The sequence below is a fragment of the Neofelis nebulosa genome, chromosome 7 (assembly GCF_028018385.1).
Source record: "Neofelis nebulosa isolate mNeoNeb1 chromosome 7, mNeoNeb1.pri, whole genome shotgun sequence".
Classification (NCBI taxonomy): domain Eukaryota; kingdom Metazoa; phylum Chordata; class Mammalia; order Carnivora; family Felidae; genus Neofelis; species Neofelis nebulosa.
The window spans coordinates 134,525,792-134,539,393 of record NC_080788.1 but is presented as its reverse complement, the minus strand read 5'-3'; the positions used below and the strand labels follow the sequence as shown (position 1 = coordinate 134,539,393).

Genomic DNA, 13,602 nt, shown 5'->3' with positions numbered 1-13,602 from the left:
GGCCATCTGCACAACAGTCACACTGGCATCCCTCTTCACAGCTTACCTTCAACAAGTTCTGGACCTTAATCTATTCTTCCACATTATCACTTACTTGCTGTGTGACTCTAGGTAAATTACTTAACCTTTCTGGGCATGAGTTTCCTCAGCTATTAAATGGTATGTTGAGAGTAAGTCAGTTATTCAGTGACTGGTGACTGGCACATGGATATAAATTAGTATAGGGAGTATATTCAGGGTGCTCTTGTGATGAAATTACTATTTTACAGGGAAGGAAATACATTTGGAGGTTAAATAGTCGCCCAAGGCCATCCATCTATTAAGTCGTAAGGCTAGAAATCAAACCCTGACTGACTGATTCTTAGTCTTCTGTTCTTCAACTAAGCAAACAAATGGTCTCACATTCCCCACCAGGAGCCATGACAAAAGAATTCCTTGAAAATTTACGAGGTTATATTAAAGCAGGCCAAATCAGGATGCACCAAATTCTGGAAACCCTGGTTCTTGACATTTTTGAAAAGAGGCCAGAGTTTGGGAAATGAGGTCAATTTAATGACTATGAAGTACTTTACGTGGAGTTTTACATAAAACAACTTCCCTCTTCTTTGGCTCCTGGTCTATTTCTGTTATTTCCAAACAAATCATGGCAAAGCACTGAGGATCTTTATGGTCTGGCCCAGATCTGATGCCCCAACAGGTTTTGGCACAGGCTTCCATCCGTGGTGTCTTACTTCACATAGAAGAAGCTTTGAGCCATCCATGTCTGACAGGGAGCAATATGTTTTTTTCCTGAATGCCATTTCTGATCCAAATTCTAGGGTATTACAGGGGGGAAAAAAAAAAGTACCACTTTTCCCTTCAATCTGGATGTCAAATAATTTGAGGCAGTCTTCTAATTATCATTATTTATATATCAGAGTGATATCACTTGGCGTTTTATAAAACAGAGGAAGGCACCCTCCCAGGCACAGATACTTAAAAGACACTTAAGACAATATATTTATAAAACACCAGGTGAGAGGGTGGACATCTATCACACTGGAGAAATTACTGGCTTTTGCCTTCAGCTCCGGGAGGAGAAGAACTGTTATCACCATGACGGATTAGGTTTAGAGGCTTAGCTTAGCTCAATCACAGAGAACAAGAAACACACTCAAATTTCACCTAGAGATGTCGTTTACTTTTTAGCTGCATCCAACTAGCATCCTCAAACAGTAAAACCCTATACAAGGCATCAAGTTTTCCTGGGTAAAAGAGCAAGAACAGTGAACCTTCTAGAAGGTTCTTAATCAAAGATGGACTAATTGACCAGGAAGCGAGTTACAGGAAGGTAGCTGTCTTGTCCTTCCTATAACGCAGTATGTGACCAAGTGCAAGTGTTTCCAGGTGGGAGCTTAGAAAAATCTTCATGGAGGACAGTGAACCCAACAGGCCCAAGAAGGGTGGGGTTTTGACAAGCAAAGGGCTACATCCCTGTGGTGGGGTGCAGTACAGGAGGAAAGGAAGAGCATCCTGTCACCATGGGTATGATGTCAAGATATGGATTCACTGCATTCACCTCTGCCTTCCACCTTCTGCTGAACTGCTTGGGCTACATGCTGACACGGCTACTGCTGACTGCCAGGCACTGTTTCAACAGGTTACGGACAATTAGCTCTTGATTCTCAAACGATGCTACAAGTTTGTTACTGCACTGTCCCCACCTCATACAGAGGAAAAGGAGGTCTATGGAAGTAACAGGTCCAAAGCCTAACAGATGGCAAGCAGAACTCCAACTCCACTGTCACTCTGGCTCCTCTAACACCGTGTGCTGCTAGAGAGTTCCTCTGCTTGATCCTTGGGATTTCTCCAACCTGTTCTTTGCTCTCTTTCCACATTATTTCAGTTTCTAATGGAGGCAAACAGTGGTGCGAGATCAGTCAACTAGTAAGTGGCAGTGTGCCACCAGTGCCACAGCTTACCTCACCCATCCGCCAACAAGCACTCACGGGTGCCCGGAGCCCTGGGTGTGTGTGGGGGAGGGGAGAAGGGGAGAGAACAGAGGCCGGGAGGCATGCTGCTCCAGGTGACAGTGGGCCGTGGTGTCACACAAAGGATTCTGGATGTTGTCTCGTGGGCCAAGAGGAGACACTGCAGATTTAACGTCAGAGGAACACAGACCCCAGCAGGGGCACAAGGAGCTTCAGAAGTGAAGCCGTAGCCAAGATGGGGAGCAAGGGGACAGACGGAATCTGTCCAGAGAAGACGACAAGGACCTGTAGCAGCAGGCGGCAAAACTCTTGCTCGGGCAGAAGGGACAGGCTGTGGCAACCGGGCAAGGACAGGAGAGGAGGAGAAGAATGCCAGAATGGGGCTTTACTGGCTCAGTGGGAGAACACTAAAGCTTAGGAAAAAACTCCACCTGAAACAGTGTTGACCAGCTGTGGCCCCTTGGGGAACCCTTAGTCCCAGACTCAACAGACAGCAGGTGGGCAGAAGCGGTGTGGGAGGGGAGGAAGCTAAGAAGGTGGCTCCCGTGCATTTCATTAGTTCTTCCAGCCAGGCCACAGTCCTAGGAGAGCAAATACTTGTAGCATTTACCAATTCCGGCAACAAAAAGACAATAAAATAGTTTAACCAGAACAGAAAAGACAGACTTGAAGACAAAGTTCCTGTGGATTTGACTGAAGCATTTTTGACTCTGATGACGGAAAAGAGAACCTGCCATCTTGGGGGCAAATGAATTTAGGGCTCAGGAGGGGGCCGAGGTGCCCCTCAGCGCTAAGGCAAGTGCAGGAAAGCTCAGGCTACCTTTGTCTGGAGGAAACCATCTTGGATATTGATCTCGGGTTCTCAGATGGTCATGCACATTATTTCCAGAGATCAGGAGCAGCTAGCTGCAGTCACAAAGTGCCAGGCAGGTTCAAGCCCAGGACGAGTCAGCGCCTGACAAAGTAGGTGCTTAATAAACACCAAAATGTATGAAGTCCGTAACAGAAAACTTGTATCTCCTGGATGTACTCAAGGATGCCTTAAGATCTGGAATACAGCTACCAATCTTGGAAATTATCGGATCTTTCCTATATTCTAATTTTCTTGGACCTAAATGAATTAGTCTAATAGTTAAATACATTTAAAGGGACAACCCCCCTGCCAAATTATATACTTGATAAGTTAATATTAGATCCAAAAGAACAGTCTTTAACCACCTACTGTGTAACAACAATAGCTGAGTGCTAGGTACACAGTCAAATGTACCCTTGACATTAATCCCTAAAGCTCCTGAAAGTGTTCACAAAGGAAAAGCTGTCGACTACCTGGCTCTAATGGCAAGTTAGGTTCATCCTGAAATGATGTGTTTACTAACTCATTCATTTAAAAGCAGAAAAAAAAATGTGAACAGATCAATGTTTGGTTGCCAGAACTTAGCTTTCAGATCAAGCCCAGAGATTTCAAATAGCATCTTTATTCTGATGAATGAAAAATGGTGGCTCTCCATCCACTACTTTGAGGCCACAGAAAATGTCCCTGCACTCAGCCAATGACTAGTTCCTGAGTGACAGGTCCTTATTTTGTGGGAAAGTGCAGAGCTGAGGTTCCTTCTAGGTGACTGCCTCAGCAGTGTCTGAGATCCTTCATTCTGTACCCAAAACTTGCCTGTTTGCAATGCTAACCTCAAGGCAGTGTTCTGGAACACAAGGATCAGAATGTCCTACTAAACAAGGACAAAAGTGGCAACTCCAGTTGCTGATAACTCAGAGACGTGGGTGTTTTGGACATGGAGCTCTGCCTAAGAAGCACAAAGGTGGGCTGACCTCAAGAAACCGGATTCTGGATGATGTCCAGTTAGAGAAATGATTACAGAACTGGGTATTAAGTCTATTTGGCAAACTTGTAACGGAAAACATTAAAAGGCAGGTCCTGCTAGTACTAAAGAGGGAAACATAAGGCCTCGTTTTACAACAACCTGCATTCTCATCAGGAACCATTTTGACATTAATGGCTACAGAAATTTTGAGACCATCTATTAAATATATAGGCATCGGCATTTGTAAGTACCGCAAGGGACTCTTAAGTGTATGTATGCACATGAGCTTTAATTAGGTGAGTGATTCTACGGTGCGTATTACTTATGAACATATCTGAACACCTACGACACACAACAGCCACTGTGCTAAATTAAGTGGTTTCCGGAGCTACTGACTTCCATGATTGTTCTCCTCACAGAAAGGACAGTGTGCCCTCCAGGAACTTAAAGGAAGTGACATCAACTACCAGATGTTCCAAGCCCTACGAGAAAGCAGCTCAGAGTCTAGTCAAGGAGACACTCAAGTAAACAGTAACACGGGGGATATGTGATGAGCCAAGGATCTAGAGAGCTGTGGGGTGGGGTGGGGGCACCTGGGGTGGAGACTGCGGAGGCAGGGGGTATGGGGGGTGTAGGGGTGCTGTTCCTGGCACAGATTAAGGCTGGTGAATGAGGACATGGTGGTTATCAGGTGTCTACTTGACTGGGCCACTGGATACCAGACGACCAGTTAAACATCACTCTGGGTGTCTCTGCGGGTGTTTCTAGATGAGATTAACATTTGAATCAGTGGACTGAATAAAGAAGACTGCCCCCCACCCCGCGGTGTGAGGGGGCATCATCCAATGTGTTGAGTGCCTGAGTAAACAAAAAGGTTACGGAAGGGCGAATTTGCTCTGTTGGCTGGGACACAGGTCTTCCGAACTCAGTCTGGGATGGAAAGCATTAGCTCTCCTGACCCTCAGGCTTCCACACTCAGACTGAACCATATCAACAGCTCTCCTGGGTCTCTGGCTGGCAGATGGCTGAGGCTGGGCCTTCTTAGTCTTCAAAATCATGTGAACTAATCCCTCACAATTCATCTCCTTCTTTATGTATCTACACATCCTTTCGGTTCTGTTTCTCCGGAGAACCCTAACACAGACGGGCTCGACCCATAACAGAAACTCGTAGTTCCACGTGGCTGGAACATGAAGGGCCGGAGACAAGAGAAGTGGTCAGGCCCGAGTAGTCAGGAGTCAGGGCCTGAAGAGAAAAGTAGGCCATGCTAAGGAATCTGGCTTCTATCTTACAAGATTTGAAGGTAGGTGACACAATCTGATGTGTGGTCTACAAAGACATTCTGGCAGCCGGTGGAGAGCAGCTTGGAAGCAGCCTTGGGAAGGATGATGGGAGGGCACTATGGCAGGAACTGACAGTCTCTAGTCAAGGTAGCAGCAGGAATGCCAGAAGTGACCCATTATCAAGCAGCATTAAGGAAGTTAAGTAGCATCAAGCACTAAGCTTGGGTGTAAAAGAGGAGTCAGAAATGACTTTGCACACTTTGAGTTAGGATGATGAGGTGAGGGTAATAGTAATCATTAATCAATTGTTTTAATAACGTAGCTTAAGTGATCAAGAGGATTTGAGGAGATCTACAAGGCCCTTATTATTCTCAGGTATCTTCTAAATAATATAATTTAAATTATCATGATTGGAGGTGTATTTTATAAGCTTCAAATTCTCTGAGAAATGGCCTGATGAGATCACTAATGCTGCTTCAAAAACTGGCAGCTTTCTATTGTCTGTATGGGACAAAGTACAATTCCAGTGGGTCCTGCCTGCCAGTCTCCTTCCAAACAGGAGTCCAACCTCAAGGCCTTGGCCCACATCCCAGCCCCTTCCCAGGCACACGGAATGGCCTGCTGCTTCTCGAACATAACATGCACTGCTCTTTCTGGCCAGAAGCCTCCTCTCTCCCGACGGCAGGCTAAGCTCATACTCACTTTTCAAGACCCAGGTCAAATATGATCTTAAAGAAGCCCTCCCCGGGGCCCCCAGGTCTTTTCTCAGAGTCTTTGTATTCTGAACCCCACACACTATAGCTGTCGTCATGTACTATAATAACTTGTCTGCTTCCTAAAATTCTCCAGGAGCTTTCATGAGAATGAAGACTCCATCTTGTTCCTCCTCCTATCCCCAGGGCTACTGAACTGCAGGCATGGGGAGCTGGTGGAGCTGAACCAAGTGACTGAATGGTCCTTCCAGGCAGCCAGAATGTTCAGTTATGAGCCTGGGATACATTCTGAGAAGGGGGCCGTGGAGCTGTTGTACTAGACAGTCTCTCTTTCAGAAGCTGAGTGTCTCATTCTGTGTTCGAATTACCCCAGCAAAATGACAAATCACCTCATGGCAGAGATCTCTGGGTTACCCTCAGAGTCAAAACCGTATATGTTAATTCTGTGAAGGCCAAGCAAAGGTCCACTGGCTTTCCAGAAACTTCACATACCGGTAAGTAACATAAGATGCTGTGATATAGTAGCTTAAGGACAAAGGCTCCTATGCTGCAAAATCCCGACACGGTTTTATGCAGACTGATAAAACACACATCAACTCACTTCCGGGGGAAACCCTCTGGCAGTAGCTATCTCTGGGGTGGCTTCCTAACTCACAACATCTGCCCTTCTCTGGAAACAGGCCCACTATTGGGACAGGGTCAGGACAGTAGAGAGGCGTGAAAGGCAGACCTAAACTTGAGCTATCTGTACATGCGGAATGGCGGGCAAATGAGTGGAGAAGCCACAGGGGAGGAGTCACCAAGGGCAGCGACCCAGACAGGCAGCGTACTGCGGGCATCCCTGGCGCCGGACCGGCTCCACCCTCCCAAGTCTCTGCTGGGCCACCGATTCCATGACCTTCTCCTTCACATCTTTTCAGGAAACTGCCCCCTTCTGTGGGCTTGTGTAAGCTCAAGCTGGATGCTGTCAAGAGCAAAGAAAAAGACCCAAATATCCACATTCAGCCCTTTGGGTTCTGCTCACTCAGGCCAGTTCCTTCTCTCACAGGTCATAGCACCTAGGCCACACATGGACATTTCTCAACAGAAGTGCCTTTTTAAAATGCCCTTATAGCTCAACTTGACCAGGAAGCTCCTTGGGAGGGTGAGGTCAAGCACTTCTGTGTACTGTCCACACGCCTCATTTTGCCACCTTGCCCAAATAATTTATGGTTCAGTGAAGGACACAGACAATACACCCAGAAACGTCTGATGACAAGATAGGGACAGTCTGGGGTCCTTACTAGTGTTATGTAAGAAGCCTGCTATAAAGCACTGTACTAGGATCTGTATTTCCAGACAAGCCAAGGAACTCGGATTGCTGGATAAAACCCTATCTTTTTAGTTACTACATTAATTATATGGTCACCCTGCTTGGGGCCTCACTCTTGAATCTGTCGGCCTAGCATAGTAGGGGTGGAATCCATTTTTTTCTATTCTTGCCTGATAGTCTTTGTAAATAACTGAATCTATTCTACCTAAGATGTGCTATAATGGGGGCTCTTTCTCATTCCAACAGTATAGAAGAAAGAATCTAATTTGGGGATTCGAAATGACTGTGCCCAGTTTTTCCTCTATTAGCTGGGTCTAATGTACGGTCAGAAACTGAATCAGAAGTAAAATTAGGAGCTTAGAAGGGTCTAGAGGACCTAAAGCACAATATACTTCTTTCCCACTACCATTTTCATGATGAGGAATTGAGTCAGAATAGTTAGAAACAACTAGAATTTTCCAAATGCGGGCAACAAAAGCCAAACAAAAGGGACCTGGAACTTATTCCATTGCTTAAATTATTACTGGGAGATAATCTTGGCCTTAGTTCAAAGCTACAGTCACTAAGTCACACCAAATTACTGCCTATTACCGCTCCAGTGTTGTGAATTTACTACTTCCTGTGATAATGCTGAAACATCACAGGAGGGATCAGTGAGAGGCTGTGGTTTGAGGGCTGGAATCCGGACAGCTGTGGAACCCTAGGGAAGTCACATCCTTGTCTACAGAAAAAGGGGAACCATCTGCCTCCAGGGATACGGAGGGGAGTCTTCAGTTGTAAGCACTGTCAGGATCTGCTCTGACTCTGTAGGAAAGCAACAAGATGTGCTAGAATCTTATATTACCCTCTGGAGAGGCCTATTTGACAGTCTTGTAGCAAAACCCCTCTGAGCTGGAGAAGAAAAGGATGGATAAAGACTGACGAAGGAGGAGAGAGGGAGAAAAGAACTTCACTACAGCGGGGAGGGGATAGTGAGGACACTTGGGCAGGGTGGAGTGGGGATGCTTGTTCTCTGGCATGCCGTTTCACATAGATCTGGATTGAAGCCTGAGAACAAGCAGGCAGTGCTCCTTCACTGAAGCTTCTGGTCTAGTCACGTGGTTTACGATGGCGCTGCATCATATGTATGTTTATCGTAAGCTCAAGTACAGCAGGTGGCGAAAAAAGAAAACAAGCATTGGCCATCTTGTCATGTGGGCAGTTCCGACTGCATTCCACCAAGTATGTGAGGGGTGAGACGGTGGTCTTGGGGTCTGTATGCCCCTTAGAGTGAGAAGGTCTCTCTGGGCCAAAGGTGATTTTAATATGTAGAAATCAGGGCCTGTGCGGCCAGTTCTGACGTGAAAACCAGCCACCTGTCTGGTGTTCAGCTGCAGAAACAGAGCTGTTCCAAGCTGGGAGATAAGCTGGCTGTGCCAGACACCTTGAGAGAGTCACAGCTTCCTACACGGTGTGTTTCCAGGGGGCTTACCGGTTAGTCTGATTGCACAGGTCCTGTGACCCCCTGAATTCCTACTCGAGTAGCTGTTGTGAGCCTCCTAGCCTCCCGACTCGGGCTCTTGACCCTCCCCTAACCTGGGATACCCTGCCTGCTCCTCTCCCTAAGTATCTGTCAACCTTCCTCAAGCCTTCCAGCTTCCAAAGACCTCCTCCAAAGGAACATCTTGTTCTTGGCTGAGTCATCCCTTTGGTGACCTGTCACTACCGCCTTGTAACACATCTTCACGTTATGGTTCGCAATATTTAAATACTGTGATTAACTGGGGCGCCTGGATGGCTCAGTTGGTTAGGTGACCGATTTCGGCTCAGGCCATGATCTCACAGTTTGTGAATTCGAGCCCCACGTCGGGCTCTGTGCTGACAGCTCAGAGGCTGGAGCCTGCTTCGGATTCTGTGCCTTCCCCTTTCTCTACCCCTCCCCTGCTCATGCTGTGTGTCACTCGGCCTCTCAATAACAAATAAACATTTTTAAAAAGTTTAAAAATAAACTAATACATACATACATACATACATACATACATACATACTGCGATTAACTTTACCCAAACCAATTACCCTCAGTCTCTCACCAGGTATACTCCGCGAGAGCAGCAATCTTGCTGTACCCAGAATAGTGAATGCTAAACGTATGTGTCAGCACAGGCTTAGGTTAGAACCCCGGCCTCAGGTCACCGGGACCAAAGGAAGAGAACATACACACCCGACCTGTTCCACATGCGACCACTCAGGCAGTTTCAAGCGTGAACTTACAAATGCTGATGGCAAGAAAAGGACCCCAAGCTCATAGGAACGGATCATCAGCTGGGCACCATTCTTCTCTAATGCTCCCCAGGCGGCCTTGGACAGATTCGCGCTGCAGGGACAAGGACACAGAAAGGGCTGACTCGATGAGGTATTTCAGTGCAGGTCAAACTTTCACAGCTGCAAGACCCTGGTCAAAAACACAGATAGCTGCAATCACATTCATTCAGTGTTTGGCAGAATGATGCGTTTTTTAGAAATGGAACGTTAAATCCTGCCGTGCTATAATCCCCAAGATGTATCTAATCAATTTGGGATAGCTTCATCCTCATTTGCATTTTCCCCCGAGGACAGCTATTAAAATGATCAGCCTTTCTTAGATTATTTTTTCCCCCTGTCCAAAGGCCTTTCTTTCCATGACTCTGGTGTAGCCAGGGTGCCTGTGTTACATAACAAAGTAGCACGTAAGAAAAAATCACGTCAATATAATCTTACATAACATCTTACGCTTCACACTCCTTTTTTCTGCCTTTAGTTTGGGGCAGGAAGTGCTCATTTCTACTTTCAGTCTAAAGAAAACAACTGAGGGTACCTGATTGGCATCTGTATCCATATAGTAATGGTGTGTTCAGAATCGTGTTTTATATGGGCAGAGAGTGGTGGGTATGCCTAAAAATGACAGGATGCAGCGGAAGTGAGCCTTGGAAGTGACCAGAGAGAAGGTGCCAAGATGCCATCAGGATGCTCGGAACAGACCTAAGCTCTGCAGCATCTTCCCTAGAAACATGCTCTCCTGCACCAAACCAGGCCGAGGACTCTCACTTGCCACTCATTGTAAACCCATCATCAACGGGTTTTTCCTCAACAAGGCTCACCCAAATTCTACTTTGTTTTAAGAATATGGAATATTCTCAGCTATTCAGACCCTTAGAGCCTGACTTCATGGAAAACAGAATTATTTCAAGATTCATTCACTGGGGCATCAAGTATTCTTCTAAAGCAAGCCATAATAGGAAATCAGAGAGTCAAAGAGAAACAGTTACCAAGTAAGGTGAAAAGTGTCATCTCTGTTGAAGGTCCTACAGGAACAGAGAAGGACTATGGAAATCAGAGCTAAGAAAACCGTTAAAACAATTAAGCTAACAAAGTCTATGGACAGACATCCCTACCTTCTTTAATGGACCATACTGAGAACAAGAAACTACTCTGATGCTCAAGGGCCACTATCATGAATACCATGGTCTGTGATGGATCATAAAAATGGAAAATGCAGGGGTCATAGGACCCTAGGAAAATGGTTTACTTTCCAAGTCCAAGATAATAGCTTGCTTTTAGGTCTCTCACCCATTAGTAAGACACGGTGACCTCCTGGGCAAAGCCACAGGTCTAATGGCACAACCAACTAGTGAGTGTGAAGTAGAAGCAGTCCCCTTTGGAATATCTCCCCCACCTTCTATGTTAGTGCCTGACTGCTCCCTTGACTTGTAGCATCTAACCATCACAGGCCAGGGGAACTTTCTAGCAGGCCGGTTTTCATTCTTTACTAGTCACATTTTCTTCTTGAGTGCTTATTCCAAGGTAAAGATCAATGGAGGAGCTCAGTTGGTTAAGTGGCCAAATTCGGGTCAGATCATGATCTCACAGTTTGTGAGTTCAAGCCCCTCATCAAGCTCTGTGCTGAGCCTGGAGCCTGCTTCAGATTCTGTGTCTCCCTCTCTCTGCCCCTCCTCTGGTCATGCTCTGCCTCTCTCTCAAAAACAAAGAAAAACAAAAAAGGTCAAAGGAGACTATGAAGATCCCTCTTCAGATGGTTTCTTCCAATCCCTCCTTTGTATTTAGCTTCTAATAGAATTCTAAGCATCCGGAACCTTAAACTACATCCTTTATAATTGGACTGAAAGTCACTTGTAAGCTGTTGAGGTGATAAATCAATATTCCTTGAAAGAACATCTCTAATGATTTTTTTTTTTTTTTAATGTCTAAATACACTCTGGATCACTGGTACCCAGGGCAGCCAGGACAAGGGGTATTTTTCCCAAACTCTAACCCTGCCTGCAGTGTGTGTGGTGTAGACAGGTACCTCTAAGTGTCCAGCAGAAACCCAGGTATCTTGTGGGTGTCACAGGGACACCACGAGGTTGCCTATGACAAACTCTTTTGTTTCCAAAACTCCAAAGGAGTTATAACTTTTCTCTTCCATTCAGGATCTATGCCCACAGCAGGTCTTGGCTTCTTGCTGTGGCCACTGCCATTACTCAAGTTCATTTCTACCTTGTTCTCTGTCCTTGTTCTTTCAGTTTTCTTCTGACTCCTACTGGATGGAGCTGCCCTCTCCCTTGCCAATGCTCAGGTTTATTTTGTTGTTGCTGGGGGTCAAATGATGCTTTATCAAAGAGGGTTGGGTTTTTCATTTACTTATATTCTTGAGGGTATGGAAGGATTCTGAAAGTTGAGGATTCTAAAGGACAGCCAAAGTTGTACTGCCCAACAGAAACTTTACCCAAGCTGCTAAGTAAAGGTGAATCAAACTGGCTTCTGGGGGACAGGTGGGTGGCAGTCACAGTACAACCAGAGAAGCAGAACCACTACAGTGTGTACAAAATACATATAATTTACAGAAATTTGACTTAAGTAATTGCAGGAGCTTTTAAAGCAGTCTCTAAAGGCCATCTGTGCCCTGATGCTGGAGTTTGAAGTCTGTAGGGCTGACAGAAGTCAGGGAAGGATGGATACACAGGAAGGATGGACACACAAGCTAGAACCACAGGCAAGGAGCTAAAGCCACGAGTAGAGACTAAAACCATGCCTATTCATGTTGCCTCTGGCACTGGGGGTGTAGGTGTCCTGCAGAAGCTGGGCCCTTCACCACGGAGCTAAACACACCAGGTGAGACCCAGGTGTTAGAGAAGCTGAAGCAGGATCCGGCAGAGGGTGCAAAAGTCACAAGTCCTGCCGCTGCTTCTTGCCAACAGAGTGAGCTGGCTCAAAAGGACAACGTGTGGGTTATAAAAAGAGCTGCTACTTCCCATCTGCCCTCCAAATCTCCAACAACAATCTCATCTGGGGCCCACCCCAACCAGAAACATACAAGGGAATTCTGGAAAAACGAAGTTCAGCCTAAGCTGAACAGACACATTGCAAACCCACGACAGGATTTGCTGCTGAGTCCCCAACTAAGTCACTCAATGGTCAGTTATTCAACTCGGCAATTTATAGACCCCTTAATGACAGAGCCCATCTGGCAGATGACCCTGCCACAGCTCCTAGAACATGCCTGCTAATTAGGGACCTGATCTCAGTCCCTAATATGGAAATTTTGCCCAACATTTAAACCTTTAAGAGTATGTTTAAACTGACTGACAATGTGTAACAAAGTTCCTAAAGGAAAGCTCAGGAAAGCATCGGATTCCACCCAAGATGCATGGAGAAGGCAGGCAGGCCAATGTTGAGAAAAGATCCGGGGACCCCCAATCAGGAGAGAGGATTTCTGTCCTGGCTTCCCCACTAACAGCAACATGCCAAGGTGCTCTTCTTCCCAGACATTCATTTCTTGTCTCTAGAATGAGGGGGTTTTGGTCCATGAGGCCATAATCCCTTCCTGGACAACAGTCTACAATGACTAGACACGTTCACATCTAACTAGACAGCTGCCCTCCCCCTATGTATTCCAGCCAGAAAGAATCCATGATTTTCACTGGGAGTTCACTGCTGGGAGCCTTATCTCCGTGTTCAGGGGAACATGCTGGGGAAACAGCCATGCAACAACGGAGAAGGGAGCAATGAAGGTGACCTCTGAGACAATCTTTAAAAGTTTAAAATTGGGTATCTCCAGTAGTATCATCTGCCACCTCCAAGCCCGGCCTCCCCACCTCCCCACCTCCAAGCATTTGGTTTGAGCGGCTCATTGAGTTTACTTCCAAGATTCAGAACTTTACTTATATATTTTCATTTTTACTTGAAGTATTGTTGACATATCAATTTTGAGTATACAACAGTGATTTGACAATCACATACATTACAAAATGCTCACCACAAGAAGTAGGAGTTCAGATTTTGTTAGAAGGTGTACAAAAACGTAAGGATGACTGTTATGGGAACATGTGTCCACTGAAAACATTTCTTTCATCATTAGCCCTCAATCTAGGCAGCAGCTGCAAAGAGTGCAGACAAAGCTAGCAGACTGAGCTTTTAGCAAGACATCTTAGTCGACCAGAGCTGGGGGATGGGATACTTTCACAGACAGATGCAAAAAACAGAATGTTGGCA

At 45.9% G+C, this 13,602-nt stretch overlaps 1 protein-coding gene across 6 annotated transcripts in view; it reads right to left on the bottom strand.

Moving 5' to 3' along the window:
* The window catches only part of TDP1 (tyrosyl-DNA phosphodiesterase 1), a 95,225-nt gene that overhangs the window by 14,608 nt on the left and 67,015 nt on the right, over window positions 1-13,602 (bottom strand). For 5 of the 6 annotated variants that reach the window (XM_058739980.1, XM_058739979.1, XM_058739982.1 and 2 more), the window contains one exon: window positions 9,346-9,448. In XM_058739980.1, the coding sequence (XP_058595963.1) occupies window positions 9,346-9,448 (103 nt within the window). Of the gene's footprint in view, window positions 1-9,345; window positions 9,449-9,495; window positions 9,527-13,602 lie in introns of those variants that run through there. The other variant, XM_058739984.1, reaches the window with a different exon arrangement.